The sequence below is a fragment of the Hyperolius riggenbachi genome, chromosome 8, assembly GCF_040937935.1.
Source record: "Hyperolius riggenbachi isolate aHypRig1 chromosome 8, aHypRig1.pri, whole genome shotgun sequence".
In the NCBI taxonomy this organism is placed as follows: domain Eukaryota; kingdom Metazoa; phylum Chordata; class Amphibia; order Anura; family Hyperoliidae; genus Hyperolius; species Hyperolius riggenbachi.
The window spans coordinates 285,666,959-285,684,693 of NC_090653.1; the positions used below are offsets into that span (position 1 = coordinate 285,666,959).

At 43.8% G+C, this 17,735-nt stretch overlaps 1 protein-coding gene across 1 annotated transcript; it reads left to right on the forward strand.

The window, feature by feature from the left end:
- On the forward strand, positions 1-17,221 carry DNLZ (DNL-type zinc finger). Its single transcript, XM_068249940.1, has 3 exons — positions 1-284; positions 6,408-6,547; positions 16,858-17,221. Exons 1-3 carry the CDS (start codon positions 51-53, stop codon positions 17,027-17,029), a joined length of 546 nt encoding a protein of 181 aa, XP_068106041.1. The 5' UTR covers positions 1-50; the 3' UTR covers positions 17,030-17,221.
- Positions 17,222-17,735: the final 514 nt, after the last annotated feature.

Sequence of the window (17,735 nt, forward strand, 5' to 3'; positions counted from 1 at the left end):
TTCCGGCCTAGGCGGTAGTTTCCAGTCACGTGCTCCTCCTCGCTGGAAGCATGCTGGGCGCGCGGTGCTGGCGGGTGCTCTCCCGCTGGGGGGCGGGGCGATGCCTCAGCGGGGTCACTGCGGGTCACGCAATCCACCGCTGCGCCCGGAACGCTCGCCATGCCCCCCGCGCGCAGCCTGGAAACGTTCGAATCTCGGCCCTGCACTCCAGCGCCGCCCGGCTCAGTGACCCTGAAGTGGGCGGAGCCTCGAGCAGCCACTACCACCTGGTGTACACGTGCCGGGTGAGGGGCGGAGCTTCCTTGTTACTGCTGCTGCTGCATATACTGTGTGCGAGCTACTGTATATACTGCATATGTATATACCCTGTGCCATGTATACTGCATATGTATATACCCTGTGCCATGTATACTGCATATGTATATTCCCTGTGCCATGTATACTGCATATGTATATTCCCTGTGCCATGTATACTGCATATGTATATTCCCTGTGCCATGTATACTGCATATGTATATTCCCTGTGCCATGTATACTGCATATGTATTATAGCTTATGCCAGCCTTTCTCAACCTTTTTACCCTGGAGGAACCCTGAAAATAACTTTTCGATCTCAAGGAACCCCTGCAAACAATTTTGTGATCTCGAGGAACCCCTGAATGTATTTTTCCTGAGGCGTGGTCTTTAAAAGTAGGTGAGGCTGTTAATTTCACTACCCCCTATTACACTGCCACTCATTATACTGTGCTCATTATTATTCTGACCCCCAATTTAATGCTTCTTTTTACAGTACCACCTATTATAATTCACCCACGATGGGGGAAAATGCCAAGGAACCCCTGCAGAGTCCTTAAGGAACCCTGGTTGAGAAAGCCTGGCTTATGCTATATGTATATACCCTGTGCCATGTATACTGCATATGTATATGCCCTGTGCCATGTATACTGCATATGTATATGCCCTGTGCCATGTATACTGCATATGTATATGCCCTGTGCCATGTATACTGCATATGTATATGCCCTGTGCCATGTATACTGCATATGTATATACCCTGTGCCACGTATACTGCATATGTATATACCCTGTGCCACGTATACTGCATATGTATATACCCTGTGCCATGTATACTGCATATGTATATACCAGGGCTGTGGAGTCGGAGTCGTGGAGTCGGGCAATTTTGGGTGCCTGGAGTCGGAGTCGGGAAAAAATGCACCGACTCCGACTCCTAATGAATTTGTAACTAATGAAAATAGAAAATATGATAAAATGTTCTATTTCTCAGATAATAGTCATTAAAAATAATGTATATATACAGTATATATACAGTAATAGCTGTGCTTAGTCCACAAAAATGAAATAAACCAGTCAAAATTAGTTACTTGTGCTGCTTCAATAAAGCAGTCCCCGTATTTTTAAGGTCAGATATACATATCTGATTGTGACTGTATATATGATGTGTACACAGGAATCTCTTATATATACTAAATAACATCTATGCTGTAAGAATAAAGCCTGATGTGTAGCTGTGTCACTAATAGAGATGGTCAACGAGATGGAAATAATTCTGCATTGATGCTGATTTATGCAAATGTATGCACTCCCTTTGCTGATGAAATCAAATAATTTGATATGTTGTTAAAATTTGGTTTGGTGACTACAAATTAAAGGGTAACTGAAATGGATGAAAAGTAAAGTTTTATACATACCTGGGGCTTCCTCCAGCCCCCTTCAGGCTAATCAGTCCCTCGCTGTCCTCCACCACCCGGATTTTCTGCTATGAGTCCTGGTAATTCAGCCAGTCAGCGCTGTCCGGTCGCATGCCGCTCCCACAGCCAGGAACATTCTGCACCTGCGCAATAGTGCTGCACAGGTGTAGTATGCTCCTGCGGAGTGTGTGCATGCGCACTACGCCTGACTGGCTCAAGTACCTGGACTCATAGCAGAAGATCCAGGTGGTGGAGGAGGACATCGAGGGACTGATTATCCTGAAGGCGGCTGGAGGAAGCCCCAGGTATGTATAAAACTTTAATTTCATCTGTCTCAGGTTTACTTTGTTACACAGTAGTACTATACTCTACATATGCACTCCCCACAGAGCTGCAGGGAATCCACTGAGAATGCTGTGCACATTGAACACAGAGGTGTTGTCTGTTTACAATCTCCTCATTCCCCTGCAGAGTACCTGCACATCACTCTTACATGTACCCACACTTACATTGCCTAGGGCCTGATAGATGTTCTTTGTTCCGGTTTGTACCTTTTACAAGTACTCTTACCAAGGACTAGTTTTAGTCTAAAGGGAATAAATATAGTAGTCTACATATCCTTCTCACTTCAGTTGTCTTGTAAAATTCCTAAGCGTTGGCAGTTAAGAGACGAATTTCATGTTACATACTTTTAATCAACAAAATTGTAATATGCAAATTAGAGGAGTCGGAATCGTGGAGTCGGAGTCGGTGGAATCCTAAACTGAGGAGTCGGAGTCGGTGGATTTTTGGACCGACTCCACAGCCCTGGTATATACCCTGTGCCATGTATACCGCATATGTATATACCCTGTGCCATGTATACTGCGTATGTGTATACCCTGTGCCACGCATACTGCATATGTGCATACCCTGTGCCATGTATACTGCGTATGTGTATACCCTGTGCCATGCATACTGCGTATGTGTATACCCTGTGCCATGTATACTGCGTATGTGTATACCCTGTGCCATGCATACTGCGTATGTGTATACCCTGTGCCATGCATACTGCGTATGTGTATACCCTGTGCCATGCATACTGCGTATGTGTATACCCTGTGCCATGCATACTGCGTATGTGTATACCCTGCGCCATGCATACTGCGTATGTATATACCCTGTGCCATGTATACTGCGTATGTATATACCCTGTGCCATGCATACTGCGTATGTGTATACCCTGTGCCATGCATACTGCGTATGTGTATACCCTGTGCCATGTATACTGCGTATGTGTATACCCTGTGCCATGCATACTGCGTATGTGTATACCCTGTGCCATGCATACTGCGTATGTGTATACCCTGTGCCATGCATACTGCGTATGTGTATACCCTGTGCCATGCATACTGCGTATGTGTATACCCTGTGCCACGCATACTGCGTATGTGTATACCCTGTGCCACGCATACTGCATATGTGTATACCCTGTGCCATGCATACTGCGTATGTGTATACCCTGTGCCATGCATACTGCATATGTATATACCCTGTGCCATGCATACTGCGTATGTATATACCCCGTGCCATGCATACTGCGTATGTGTATACCCCGTGCCATGCATACTGCGTATGTGTATACCCCGTGCCATGCATACTGCGTATGTGTATACCCCGTGCCATGCATACTGCGTATGTGTATACCCTGCGCCATGCATACTGCGTATGTGTATACCCTGTGCCATGCATACTGCGTATGTGTATACCCTGTGCCATGCGTACTGCGTATGTGTATACCCTGTGCCATGCGTACTGCGTATGTGTATACCCTGTGCCATGCATACTGCGTATGTGTATACCCCGTGCCATGCATACTGCGTATGTGTATACCCTGTGCCATGTATACTGCGTATGTATATACCCCGTGCCATGCATACTGCGTATGTGTATACCCTGTGCCATGCATACTGCGTATGTGTATACCCTGTGCCATGCATACTGCGTATGTATATACCCTGTGCCATGCATACTGCGTATGTATATACCCTGTGCCATGCATACTGCGTATGTATATACCCTGTGCCATGCATACTGCGTATGTATATACCCTGTGCCATGCATACTGCGTATGTATATACCCTGTGCCATGCATACTGCGTATGTATATACCCTGTGCCATGCATACTGCGTATGTATATACCCTGTGCCATGCATACTGCGTATGTATATACCCTGTGCCATGCATACTGCGTATGTGTATACCCTGTGCCATGCGTACTGCGTATACCCTGTGCCATGCATACTGCGTATGTGTATACCCTGTGCCATGCATACTGCGTATGTGTATACCCTGCGCCATGCATACTGCGTATGTGTATACCCTGCGCCATGCATACTGCGTATGTGTATACCCTGTGCCATGCATACTGCGTATGTGTATACCCTGTGCCATGCATACTGCGTATGTGTATACCCTGTGCCATGCATACTGCGTATGTGTATACCCTGTGCCATGCATACTGCGTATGTGTATACCCTGTGCCATGCATACTGCGTATGTGTATACCCTGTGCCATGCATACTGCGTATGTGTATACCCTGTGCCATGCATACTGCGTATGTGTATACCCTGTGCCATGCATACTGCGTACAGTGGTGTGAAAAACTATTTGCCCCCTTCCTGATTTCTTATTCTTTTGCATGTTTGTCACACTTAACGTTTTTTGATGAGCAGAAACATTTAACTATTAGTCAAAGATAACATAATTGAACACAAAATGCAGTTTTAAATGACGGTTTTTATTATTTAGTGAGAAAAAAAACTCCAAATCTACATGGCCCTGTGTGAAAAAGTGATTGCCCCCCTTGTTAAAAAATAACTTAACTGTGGTTTATCACACCTGAGTTCAATTTCTGTAGTCACCCCCAGGCCTGATTACTGCCACACCTGTTTCAATCAAGAAATCACTTAAATAGGAGCTATCTGACACAGAGAAGTAGACCAAAAGCACCTCAAAAGCTAGACATCATTCCAAGATCCAAAGAAATTCAGGAACAAATGAGAACAAAAGTAATTGAGACCTATCAGTCTGGTAAAGGTTATAAAGCCATTTCTAAAGCTTTGGGACTCCAGCGAACCACAGTGAGAGCCATTATCCACAAATGGCAAAAACATGGAACAGTGATGAACCTTCCCAGAAATGGCCGGCCGACCAAAAATACCCCAAGAGCGCAGAGAAAACTCATCCGAGAGGCCACAAAAGACCCCAGGACAACATCTAAAAAACTGCAGGCCTCACTTGCCTCAATTAAGGTCAGTGTTCACGACTCCACCATAAGAAAGAGACTGGGCAAAAATGGCCTGCATGGCAGATATCCAAGGCGCAAACCACTTTTAAGCAAAAAGAACATTAAGGCTCGTCTCAATTTTGCTAAAAAACATCTCAATGATTGCCAAGACTTTTGGGAAAATACCTTGTGGACCGACGAGACAAAAGTTGAACTTTTTGGAAGGTGCGTGTCCCGTTACATCTGGTGTAGAAGTAACACAGCATTTCAGCAAAAGAACATCATACCAACAGTAAAATATGGTGGTGGTAGTGTGATGGTCTGGGGTTGTTTTGCTGCTTCAGGACCTGGAAGGCTTGCTGTGATAGATGGAACCATGAATTCTACTGTCTACCAAAAAATCCTGAAGGAGAATGTCCGGCCATCTGTTCGTCAACTCAAGCTGAAGCGATCTTGGGTGCTGCAGCAGGACAATGACCCAAAACACACCAGTAAATCCACCTCTGAATGGCTGAAGAAAAACAAAATGAAGACTTTGGAGTGGCCTAGTCAAAGGCCTGACCTGAATCCTATTGAGATGTTGTGGCATGACCTTAAAAAGGCGGTTCATGCTAGAAAACCCTCAAATAAAGCTGAATTACAACAATCCTGCAAAGATGAGTGGGCCACAATTCCTCCAGAGCGCTGTAAAAGACTCGTTGCAAGTTATCGCAAACACTTGATTGCAGTTATTGCTGCTAAGGGTGGCCCAACCAGTTATTAGGTTCAGGGGGCAATTTCTTTTTCACACAGGGCCATGTATGTTTTGAGTTTTTTTTTTCCTCACTAAATAATAAAAACCATCATTTAAAACTGCATTTTGTGTTCAATTATGTTACCTTTGACTAATAGTTAACGGTTTTCGATGAGCAGAAACATTTAAGTGTGACAAACATGCAAAAGAATAAGAAATCAGGAAGGGGGCAAATAGTTTTTCACACCCCTGTACCCTGTGCCATGTATACTGCATAGGTATTATTATAGCTTATGCTACGTATATACCCTGTGCCATGTATACTGCATATGTATTATTATAGCTTATGCTATGTATATACCCTGTGCCATGTATACTGCATATGTATTATTATAGCTTATGCTACGTATATACCCTGTGCCATGTATCTTCTCTCGAATTTCAGCAATTTCCCCAAGAGCCAGACAGGAGGAATACCGACTAACAGCTTGTACAATTAGCTAGCTGACTTGGGGGTTGGTTCACTTTGCATGACGAGATCCCCGCACTTTGCCGAGCCATAGGTTCCCTAGCCCTGCTCTAGCTGTTGGATTTTCACATACACTCTGGATTGGTTGGTTGTAGAATTCATCAGTAGCCACCGCCTCCCCTATACGCAGCTTGTGACATCATCTCCTCTTGGCTCCTCCTAGGTTTGCTCGACCAGATCCACAAAGAAGATCTCGAAGTTGGCGTACCACAACGGCGTGGTGATTGTGAAGTGCCCCGGCTGCCAGAACCACCACATCATTGCCGACAACCTGGGCTGGTTCTCCGACCTGGAGGGGAAAAGGTATAACCCGCTGCTCTGTCTGCTCATTGGCTGAATGGCTTATAGCAAACACCCGACTGGGATTGGCTGTGATTGGACAGTTGGTGTCTCCTCGCTATCACCTGAATACATCTGTGTAGGCGGAGACTAATCTTGTGGGCGGAGAGAGGTGGGAAGGAGGGATTGGACACTTTGCCAAGCTCTTAAGGAAGCAGAAGAATGGGTAGAGGTTATCAGAGGATTTACTTGGAGGAGTGTGTATATTGGAGTACAGCGCTATCAGACTGGATAGAAATTCCTGCATTGCTGCAATACACACTTGTTCACACTGTAACGGGGGAAAATTGAACCATTTCCCTTTAAATGGATCAGTTTGATACAGTGGCGTCAGCTCTCCATCCTGTTCCTTCCTTCCCATTTTTGCGTCGACCTCCGATTGGTACCTGTCACCATCGCGCCCAAGGTCCTTAGCCCATTCGCGTTCCGTCGTTTTCACTTGAGCAATGTTCACCTCCCATTCATTAGCCTATAACTTTATCACTACTTATCACAATGAACTGATCTATGTCTTGTTTTTTCCGCCACCAATTAGGCTTTCTTTGGGTGGTACATTTTGCTAAGAGCCACTTTACTGTAAATTTTAACAGGAAGAATAAGAAAAAAACTGAAAAAATTCATTATTTTTCAGTTTTCAGCCAATATAGTTTTAAAATAATACATGCCTCCATAATTAAAACTCACGTATTGTATTTGCCCATATGTCCCGGTTATTACACCGTTAAAATTATGTCCCTATCACGATGTATGGCGACAATATTTTGTTTGGAAATAAAGGTGCATTTTTTCCGTTTTGCATCCATCACTATTTACAAGTTTAAAATAAAAAAAAAGAAATATTTCATCTTTACATTGATATTTAAAAAGTTTAGACCCTTAGGTAAATATTTATGCGTTTTTTTATTTTTTTTATTTAGGTATTTTTGGGAGGGTGGGATGTAAACAGTAGTTTTAGAATGTAAATGTGTGTTGAGTTTTATTTTATTTTTTTACTTTTAGTTGTAGTTTTACTTTTTGGCCACAAGATGGCGGCCATGAGTTTGTTTACATGGCGTTTACATGACGTCACTCTAAGCGTAACATACGCTTAGAGAGACGCATGGGGGAAACAACAGCCAGAAAAAGCTAAGCTTCCGAGAGAAGCTGTCGCTTTTTTAGCGGGGGAGAGGAATCAGCGATCGGGCACCATGGCCCGATTCACTGATTGCCTGGGCTAACGATCCGCGGCTGGGAGTTAGCGTGCACGCGCGCGACTGGCCGCGGGAGCGCATATGGTGCCTGGACGTAGTTTCTACGTCCAGGAACCAAAATAGGTTAAAGTAAATGGGAACCAAGTTAAAATGAACCAGATACTTAAGGAGAGGGAGGGAAGGAGGCTCTGGGCCCTATAGAGCCTCCCCCCTTCTCTCCCTGTCTCCGTTACAGCGCTGGCTCCCCCGGTAGCGGTATCCGACCAATTTGCCCCCAAAAGGAGGCTTCGGGAGCCCGATTGCTAGGGCCATTTTCCACTAGCTGTGTTTTTGCCCAAGACGCATTTGTGTTTGTTTCTTAACCAGTTTGGCCTATCTGGACGAGCTTCCTCGTCCAGATAGGCACTGGTGCTGCCGCCGGCTCGTGCGCGCCCCCGCGCGCGCTCCCGCTGCCCGCCGCTAGCCCCCCGATCAGTGAATGGGAATATAATTCCCATTCTCCGATCTAACTTCCCCGCAGAAATACCGACGCTTTCTCTCCAGAGAGCGCGGTATTTCTGCCCCCAGGAAACAACTCCTCAGCATTTTAGTTCCTAGATGCGAGCTGGTTCGCATCTAGGACTTTTTTCACTGTGGCCATCTTGTGGCCAAATAGTAAACTGCACCCACATACATTTTTGATTAAAAAAAAACATTATTTTACATTTAAAATTAGCAGTTTCCCTCCCACACCAAAAATTACCCACATACACTTTTTTTATTAAAAAAAAAAAAAAAAAAAAACAATTAAAAAACAAAACAAAAACAACATAAATAGTTACCCAAGGGTCTGAACTTTTTAAATATGCATGTCAAGAGAATATGTTATTATATTATTTAAAATTATAAGCTTATAAATAGTGATGGACGCAAATTTAAAAAATGCACCTTTATTTCTAAATGAAATATCGGCACCATAAATTGTGATAGGGACATCGTTTAAATGGTGTAATAACCGGGACAGATGGGCAAATAAAATACATGCGTTTTAATTACGGTAGCGTATATTAATTTCAAACTATAATGGCCAAAAACTGAGAAATAATGAATTTCTTCCGTTTTTTTCTTATTCTTCCTGTTAAAATGCATTTACAGTAAAGTGGCTCATAGCAAAATGTATCACCCACAGAAAGCCTAATTGGTGGCGGAAAAAACAAGCTATAGATTAAGTAGCAATAAAGTTATAGGCGAATGAATGGGAGGTGAACGTTGCTCGGATGCATGAGATTTTCGGCACTGCGGCGCTGAACCGGTTAAAGCGTTATAAAACCCTGACATAATATTCAATAAAAAACATGTTTTCCTAGTTTTTATATGTCATACAATTAGCATATTTGCTTTTGTGCATAAGTATTATTATTCATTTAGAAATTATACGTTCCCAAAGTGCACTTTTTTTTTCTCTGAGAGCTGCCTTTGCATTTTATTCATAACTGCTTTATTCATCGTCTAACTTAAAGTGGATCCGAGATTAACTTTTACTCATTGCATAATTGTGTTCCTTTCCTATTTGTTTATAGGGCATTCCTTAAGCCAAATACTTTTTTTGTTTTAATACTCTAATTTCCTATAATCTAAACAAGCCTCGCCCACAGCTTTTCAGAGAGCCTTGGCACTATAGCAAGGGCTCATGGGAGCTCAGTCTGGGCAGGAGGAGAGCCAGAGATTTCAGTGGCAGAGGGGAGGAGGGGCGATTAGGCGGAGTGCTGAAGATGCAGATAATCTTTTGCCTGTGTGTAATGTTTACAAACATGGCTGCTGTCATTGTATCACCTGTAGAAATAATCATATTCTATTGAAGCTGTCTGTAGCTAGATTTGCTGTGTAAACTATCTAAACTTTAGATTAGATAAATAGACAAGTTACTTGTTATAGATAGTTTTCAATCTCGGATCCGCTTTAAGCATAAATGCTTTCTTATGCTTTCTGATTGTCTCACTGTCTTCAGGGGAGTGTCTGTCAGAGAAGGGTTTGTTTACATTCCTCACTTGATACAATTAAACACAAGATAACATTATCTACAACTTCCGATTGTCCAGCTTTTCCGGCAGGGGAGCTTCTAAGTCCTGTGTGTAACCCTTTGAATGTTGTTCTAGTAAAAAAAAAAAAAATGCTGGTTGTATATAATATGTTGTAAATAATCTATTAGAGCAAATAGAAATGCTGGGTTTCATTCCGCTTTAAGTGCAGCCTGTTAAAATAAGAATCTTGGGTGGCCTTTTCCACTGCTGCGTTCCGATGTTTAAAAAATACGCAAACGCATGTCTGTGTGATTATGATGTGTTTGCGTTTCAATGTAAAGTATAGGAACGCATGAAAAACTTATAAAAATGCGTTTTTGTTTTGATTTAACCACTAGTATCTGTTTTTAAAAATCAAGACAACACTTGCCAATCAGAAAAACGGAAAGGCAAACGCATAAAATCAAAATAGGTCACAAACGCAAGCGTTTTGCAGTTGAAAAGGGCCACTACTGAAGACGAGCTGCTCCATACTGCGCATGTGCAAGCGCCCTCTCTCACACACACCCGCATGCGCAGTATGGAGCCGCCTGTCTTTGAGAGGACTGCCGAAGTCCCCCGCACTGGCGCACGGAAGGGGGTGTTCCGGGTGTCTGGAACACCCCCCCCTGCACCGAGATCGGAAGTGGGGTTGCCGTATGTGTATACGGCAGAGGGTCCGAGGGTCTGACTGGCAGCAGGGGCACCCGAGGCCTCACGCTGCAGGGGGCCTCGCTTGCTGCTGGCAGCGGGCGTACGGGCAGCTGCGGGGAGAAGACTTTCCACTTACCTTCCTCGATCCTGCCAGCTTCTATCTACATCCTGTCCCGGCCGGCGTCTGTTGTTCTGGTAACAGCGCCCCCTGTGAGGACGTACCGCATGTCATCACAGGGGGAGCTCTTACCGATGCGACGCGCGCCGGGAGAGGATGAAGATAGAAGCTGCGTGCAGGATGAAGACAGGTAAGTGGAAACTCCTCTCTCTCTGCTCCCTCCGCCTACCTATCTAATTTATCTATGGGCATATACCTATCTAATTTATACTTGGGGACATATACCTATCTAATCTATACTGGGGGGCATATACCTATCTAACCTATACTGGGGGGCATATACCTATCTAAGCTATACTGGGGGGCATATACCTATCTAATCTATACTGGGGCATATACCTATCTAATCTATACTGGGGGACATATACCTATCTAATTTATCTATGGGCATATACCTATCTAACTTATACTTGGGGACATATACCTATCTAATCTATACTGGGGGGCATATACCTATCTAATCTATACTGGGGGACATATACCTATCTAATCTATACTGGGGGGCATATACCTATCTAACCTATACTGGGGGACATATACCTATCTAATCTATACTGGGGGACATATACCTATCTAATCTATACTGGGGGGCATATACCTATCTAATCTATACTGGGGGGCATATACCTGTCTAATCTATACTGGGGGGCATATACCTATCTAATCTATACTGGGGGACATATACCTATCTAATCTATACTGGGGGGCATATACCTATCTAACCTATACTGGGGGACATATACCTATCTAATCTATACTGGGGGACATATACCTATCTAATCTATACTGGGGGGCATATACCTATCTAATCTATACTGGGGGGCATATACCTATCTAACCTATACTGGGGGACATATACCTATCTAATCTATACTGGGGGACATATACCTATCTAATGTATACTGGGGGACATATACCTATCTAACCTATACTGGGGGACATATACCTATCTAATCTATACTGGGGGACATATACCTATCTAATCTATACTGGGGGGCATATACCTATCTAATCTATACTGGGGGGCATATACCTATCTAATCTATACTGGGGGTCATATACCTATCTAATCTATACTGGGGGGCATATACCTATCTAATCTATACTGGGGGGCATATACCTATCTAATCTATACTGGGGGACATATACCTATCTAATCTATACTGGGGGACATATATCTATCTAATCTATACTGGGGGGCATATACCTATCTAAGCTATACTGGGGGGCATATACCTATCTAATCTATACTGGGGGACATATACCTATCTAATCTATACTGGGGGGCATATACCTATCTAAGCTATACTGGGGGGCATATACCTATCTAAGCTATACTGGAGGCATATACCTATCTAACCTATACTGGGGGCAACTATATGGGCTACCTAGAAACTGCTAGTATTTGGCTCCACCCACTCCATGTTTTGGCCACGCCCACACACCGCTTTCAGGAATCCCCCCCTTGGAAATCCTGGATTTGCCCCTGCCCTGTGACAGGGGATTTAAACACAGGAGCCATCGTTGCACCGACGGCACCGGGAGAGGAGACCGGAAGGCTTTATAGGACCCAGAGCCTGCCTTCTCCTTAGGTAAGCATCTGGCTTGTTTTTTCATATCGATTCCCATTAGCTGCTGCTGCTGCCGATTGGGTTCTCTGCATCCCACACACACCGGTATACCAATCCCAGACCCCCATCAGAGGCATCCAGGGCACACTGATTTCCAAAACACCAATGGGAATCATCCCTGAGCGCCATGGAGGATTTTCATTGGTCCGCTACTTGTCGAACTAATGAGGTTCCTCCCTGGAGAGTGACGATTCCCATTGGTCTGTTGAAAACCAATAGTAGCCTGATGCTTGTGCTGGCGCTCTGGGACCGGTATACGGGCGTTTCTTCTGTCCAGGGACCCAAATGGACGGCAGCAGGTGAGTAGTTTTGTGAAACGCACTCCCATTCCCATAAGCTGGCAATGATTTAGTCGCCATCCGCTTTGTCCGACTGATCTGGAAGAATCTGGCAGGACCTAAAGTTAATTTGTTTTTGGTCAGCTGCTCCCACTTAACAGCCATGCTTTTGGTGTATATGCATAGTTTCTGTTTGGGTTCAAGGTGCGTTTGTAGTTCTTGGGGGGGCTCAGCGCACCTCTGATTGGAGGCCATTCGGAGGCGGCCTGGTGTTGCGCTGATCCACCTTTTGCGCAATTTTCAATTTTCGATTTTATTTGATTAGCCGCACCCAGGCTATGCATATACATAGGTTAGGATTTAGTTAGTGTTAGGCCCCTCCCATGGAGGATTGACTTCTTCGCAGTGGGAGTGACGAGTACTTAATAGGTTGCATGCAAGCTGTTACAGGAAACCAACATCCTCCTCCAGTGGTAGACAGGTCATGTGTATGCTTGGTGTGTATTATATCCCACAAGTGGGGCTTGCACTCTTTTGCAGGTAGGCACTAGTCTGTTTTTAAGTAGCGCTGTTCATTTCCTTGCTATGTACTAATTTAATTTGTTTTTGGTCAGCCGCTCTCACTTAACAGCCATGCTTTTGGTGTATATGCAGAGTTTCTGTTTGGGTTCAAGGTGCGTTTGTAGTTTCTGGGGGGGCTCAGCGCATCTCTGATTGGAGGCCATTCGGAGGCGGCCTGGTGTTGCGCTGATCCACCTTTTGCGCAAGACCTAAAGTTGGGTTCCGCTAGTCAAAGCAGAATGAATGGGTCTGTTCGAAGGACCAATGTGAACGGATCTTATTGCTTTGCATAGAATCCATTTGCATATGTCCGGATCCATTTTATTCAGTTCTGCTTAACCACTTAATGACAAGCTGACTTATAAAAACATCCTTCTAGAGCCTCTCAATGGCTCCAGGACGTTTTTATACGTCAGACAGTGCTGCTGCAGCTGTGTGCATGCACATGCGTGCTCCCGCACGTGCATTCCCGTGCACGTGAAAATAGTGAAGAAAAAAAAACACCAAACAAAAAATACACCTTTATTTCCAAATACTATATTGTCACCATACTTTGTATTAGGGACATAATTAAAATCTTGTGATAACCAGAACAAATAGGCAGATAAAATGTGTGGGTTTTATGCACAGTATGTTTATATTAAAACAATTGGGGATGAAATTGGAGAAATAGTGTATTTTTTCCTTGTTTTTCCCTTTAAAATGCATAGAAAATAAAGTAATTACTGAAAATAAATATTAACCCCAAAAAGCCCAATTGGTGGTGAAAAAAACAAGATATAGATTATTTCATTGTGATTAGTAGTGATTAAGCTACTGGCAAATGAAAGGGAGGAGCACTGAAAGGTGAAAATCGCTCTTGTCCGTTAGGGTAAAAACCGCCTTGGGGTGAAGTGGTTAAAGGATACCCGAGGTGACATGTGACATGATGAGATAGACATGTGTATGTACAGTGCCAAGCACACAAATAACTATGCTTTGTTCCTTATTTTTTTTCTCTGCCTGAAAGAGTTAAATATCAGGTATGTAAGTGGCAGTTTCTGCCCGGGTCGGGACTGGGTCATATTACAGTGTGACTCTCACTGATAAGGAATTACAACTATAAAACACTTTCCTAGCAGAAAATCGCTTCTGAAAGCAGGAAAGCGATAAAGGGTCAATAATTCATAGATTTCGGTGGCAGCCTTTGAAGATTGACGACCCCTGGATGGGTCTGCATCTTCTGCACATGTACAAGTGACAAAAATGAAGAGGATGAGAAAGGCAATCGTCACTGCAGGTGCTTTATTCCAACAGCGAGGCACAGTATTCCAGTACAAAACAATGTAGCTGAAAGAGGTCACATACGATCTTGTAGAGTGTGGTGGTGCGGTGGGTGCTGGGAACAGGTGCCTGATGGCCGTTTCGCGCTATAAATGCACTTCCACGGAGGCTAGGAACATCCTAGCCTCCGTGGAAGCGCATTTATAGCGCGAAACGTACTTCATTTTTGTCTACACTGCCTCTCACTCATATCTGAGCACGCAGATTGTACCAAAGCGGGAGAAGTGTGTGAACCCTGCCTGCATCATTCCAGTGTCATCATTCCAGTGTCAACTATAACAGAAGTTCTATTACCGGTATGTCCGAGTTTACTATACCAGGCATTACTCTCATATACTTATAATAGTGCTTGGCCAGGACCTGGACACTTAGTTTACTATACCCAAAGTTCTACTATATCTGAGTTTACTATAACGAGACTATACAGTAAAACCATGAAAATAGTTCTGTAAACAAATATACCACCTATAGGACAATAAAAACATAATGACCATTAAAAAGAAAATGTCAAATGTTTTTTCTAAAGCCAGATAAAAGAATAAACTTAGAGGAACTTCAGCCTAAACAAACATATTGTCATTAAGTTACATTAGTTATGTTAATTAAAATAGATAGGTAATATAATCTCTTACCCACCCTGTTTCAAAAGAACAGGCAAATGTTTGATTTCATGAGGGTAGCCATCTTTTTGGTTGAAAGGAGGTTTCTTTGATGGGTGGAGCTTAGCTAAAAATGCAGCTTAAAATGATGCTTTGGTAAGAAAAACAAAGTTCTGATGCTGTGAAACTGTTAAAAAACACCAAGCCTTTCCAGTGCTGCTGAGTAGATTTTTAGTCCGGAGGTTCAGTTTAACTACTTAAAGGGAATGTCCAAGCAAAATACAGAAATGAGTTTCACTTACCTGGGGCTTCTACCAGCCCCATGCAGCCATCCTGTGCCCTCGTAGTCACTCACTGCTGCTCCAGTCCCCCGCTGGCAGCTTGCCGACCTTGGAGGTCGGCGGGACGCATTGCGTACATTTTTACGCATTCCCATTAGTCCAGGAACATTAACACATACATTTTTACGCATTACTGGTTCAACGCGTAAAAATTTACGCATTGAACCAGTAATGCGTAAAAATGTATGTGACAACGTTCCTGGACTAGCGGGAATGCGTAAAAATGTACGCCTCCGAGGTTGGCAAGCTGCCAGCGGGGGACTGGAGCAGCAGTGAGTGACTACGAGGGCACAGAATGGCTGCATGGGGCTGGTAGAAGCCCCAGGTAAGTGAAACTCATTTTTTTTTTTATTTTGCTTGAACCTTCCCTTTAATGGTTTTAGTACAGTACATCTACTCCCCTAAAAACTTCATCTTAACCTCAGGGGAGTAAATATCCGTACTCCCGTCTAAATCGCCGCTGTGTGCTCTCTTGCTTGCCCGTGCGTGCGATCCTGCACTTGTTATCGCCGCCACCCGTTACCCCGAAGAACAATGAATGGGAACGTAGTTCCTTGTGTCAACCTACGTTCCCTGTGTCAGCGTTTTAGGTCACCGTGTCAATGATGGCAGCATCAATGTGATGCCTGCGGCCATTTGTAAACACTGTAATTACCCTTACACTCATTACTTCCTGTTTTGCATACTAAAAGCTAACACAGGAGGCTAATGAGTGAGGACATCTTGTGGTCAAATAGTAAAATTACACCTTCATCCATTTATTTTAATTAAGAGCCCTACACATAATTTATGATTAACCCCTTACCTCCCACACTCTTCCATAAATACCCACATGAACCTTTTGCATAAAAAAAACAAAAATACAATAAAAAAAAATTCCAAACCATAAATGGTTATCTTGGGAAATGAACTTTTTTTTTAATACGTATGTCAAGAGGGTATATTAATGTTATTTTTTTAAATTATGGGCTTGTAAATAGTTATGGATGCAATACTGAAAAAATGCACCTTTATTTCCAAATAAAATATTGGCACCATACGTTGTAGTTCGAACATCATTTAAATGGTGTAATAACCAGAACAAATGGCCAAATAAAATACATGGCCTTTAATTATGGTAGCATGTATTATTTTAAAAGTATAATGGTCAAAAACTGAGAAATGAATTTTTTTCAATTTTTTTATTAATATTCCCATTAAAATGCATTTTAGAAAAAAATAATTCTTAGCGTAATGTATAACCCAAAGAAAGCATAATTGGTAGTGGAAAAAAACAAGATATAGATCATATTGTTGTGATAAGTGGTGATACAGTTATTGGCAAATGAATGGGAGGAGTGCTGAAATGTGAAAATTGCTCAGATGCATAAGGTGAAAATACACTGAAGGCTGAAGTGGATATTAGAACAGAAATGTAAGATAAAGCTGTAGTTCTCGGTATTGAGGGTATTGCTGGTAACGATTTCTTGTCACACTGAAGGAATATTGAAGAAATCCTGGCTGCGAAGGGGGAGGCGGTCAGACGCGTGATGGGAGATGATGCCCTGGAACTGCTTCTCGAGAATCGCGCGACAGGCAAGACTTCGCAGGAGCAGGATGATCACGACAAGAATCTGCCACCGTCCATCCCCGGAGAGAAGCCGGTCACATGACTCAGGGATGACCAATGGACTGATCTGCCGCCTTGCGGAGCCGGAGGGGGGCTCTTCCTCATCCCCCCTGTTATAAAGCTGGGGAGTCAGGAATGGACTCTGGTATCTCTGTACTGTATATTTTATATCATTTTCATTATTTAATTGACTTTGCAGCACTTCTAATTAAAGGGTTTTTTTTGGCTGTGATAAGTTGGTTTTGGATTAGAAAAAATTGGCGAGGTAGAGATAAGGCTGGAGGAAGCCCCAGATATGTATAATTTTTTTTTTTTTTTTTTTTATTAACCAGCTGAGCGGTCTGGACGAGCTCAGCTCGTCCAACACCGCCAGCGGCTGCCGCTCAGGCCCTGCTGGGCCGATTTTAACGAAATAAAAAGCAGCACACGCAGCCGGCACTTTGCCAGCCGCGTGTGCTGCCTGATCGCCGCCGCTCTGCGGCGATTCGCCGCGAGCAGCGGCGAAAGAGGGCCCCCCTAGCCGCCTGAGCCCAGCGTAGCCGGAACAAAAAGTTCCGGCCAGCGCTAAGGGCTGGATCGGAGGCGGCTGACGTCAGGACGTCGGCTGACGTCGATGACGTCACTCCGCTCGTCGCTATGGCGACGATATAAGCGAAACAAGGAAGGCCGCTCATTGCGGCCTTCCTTGTTTATTCTGGGCGCCGGAGGCGATCGGAAGATCGCCTCCGGAGCGCCCTCTAGTGGGCTTT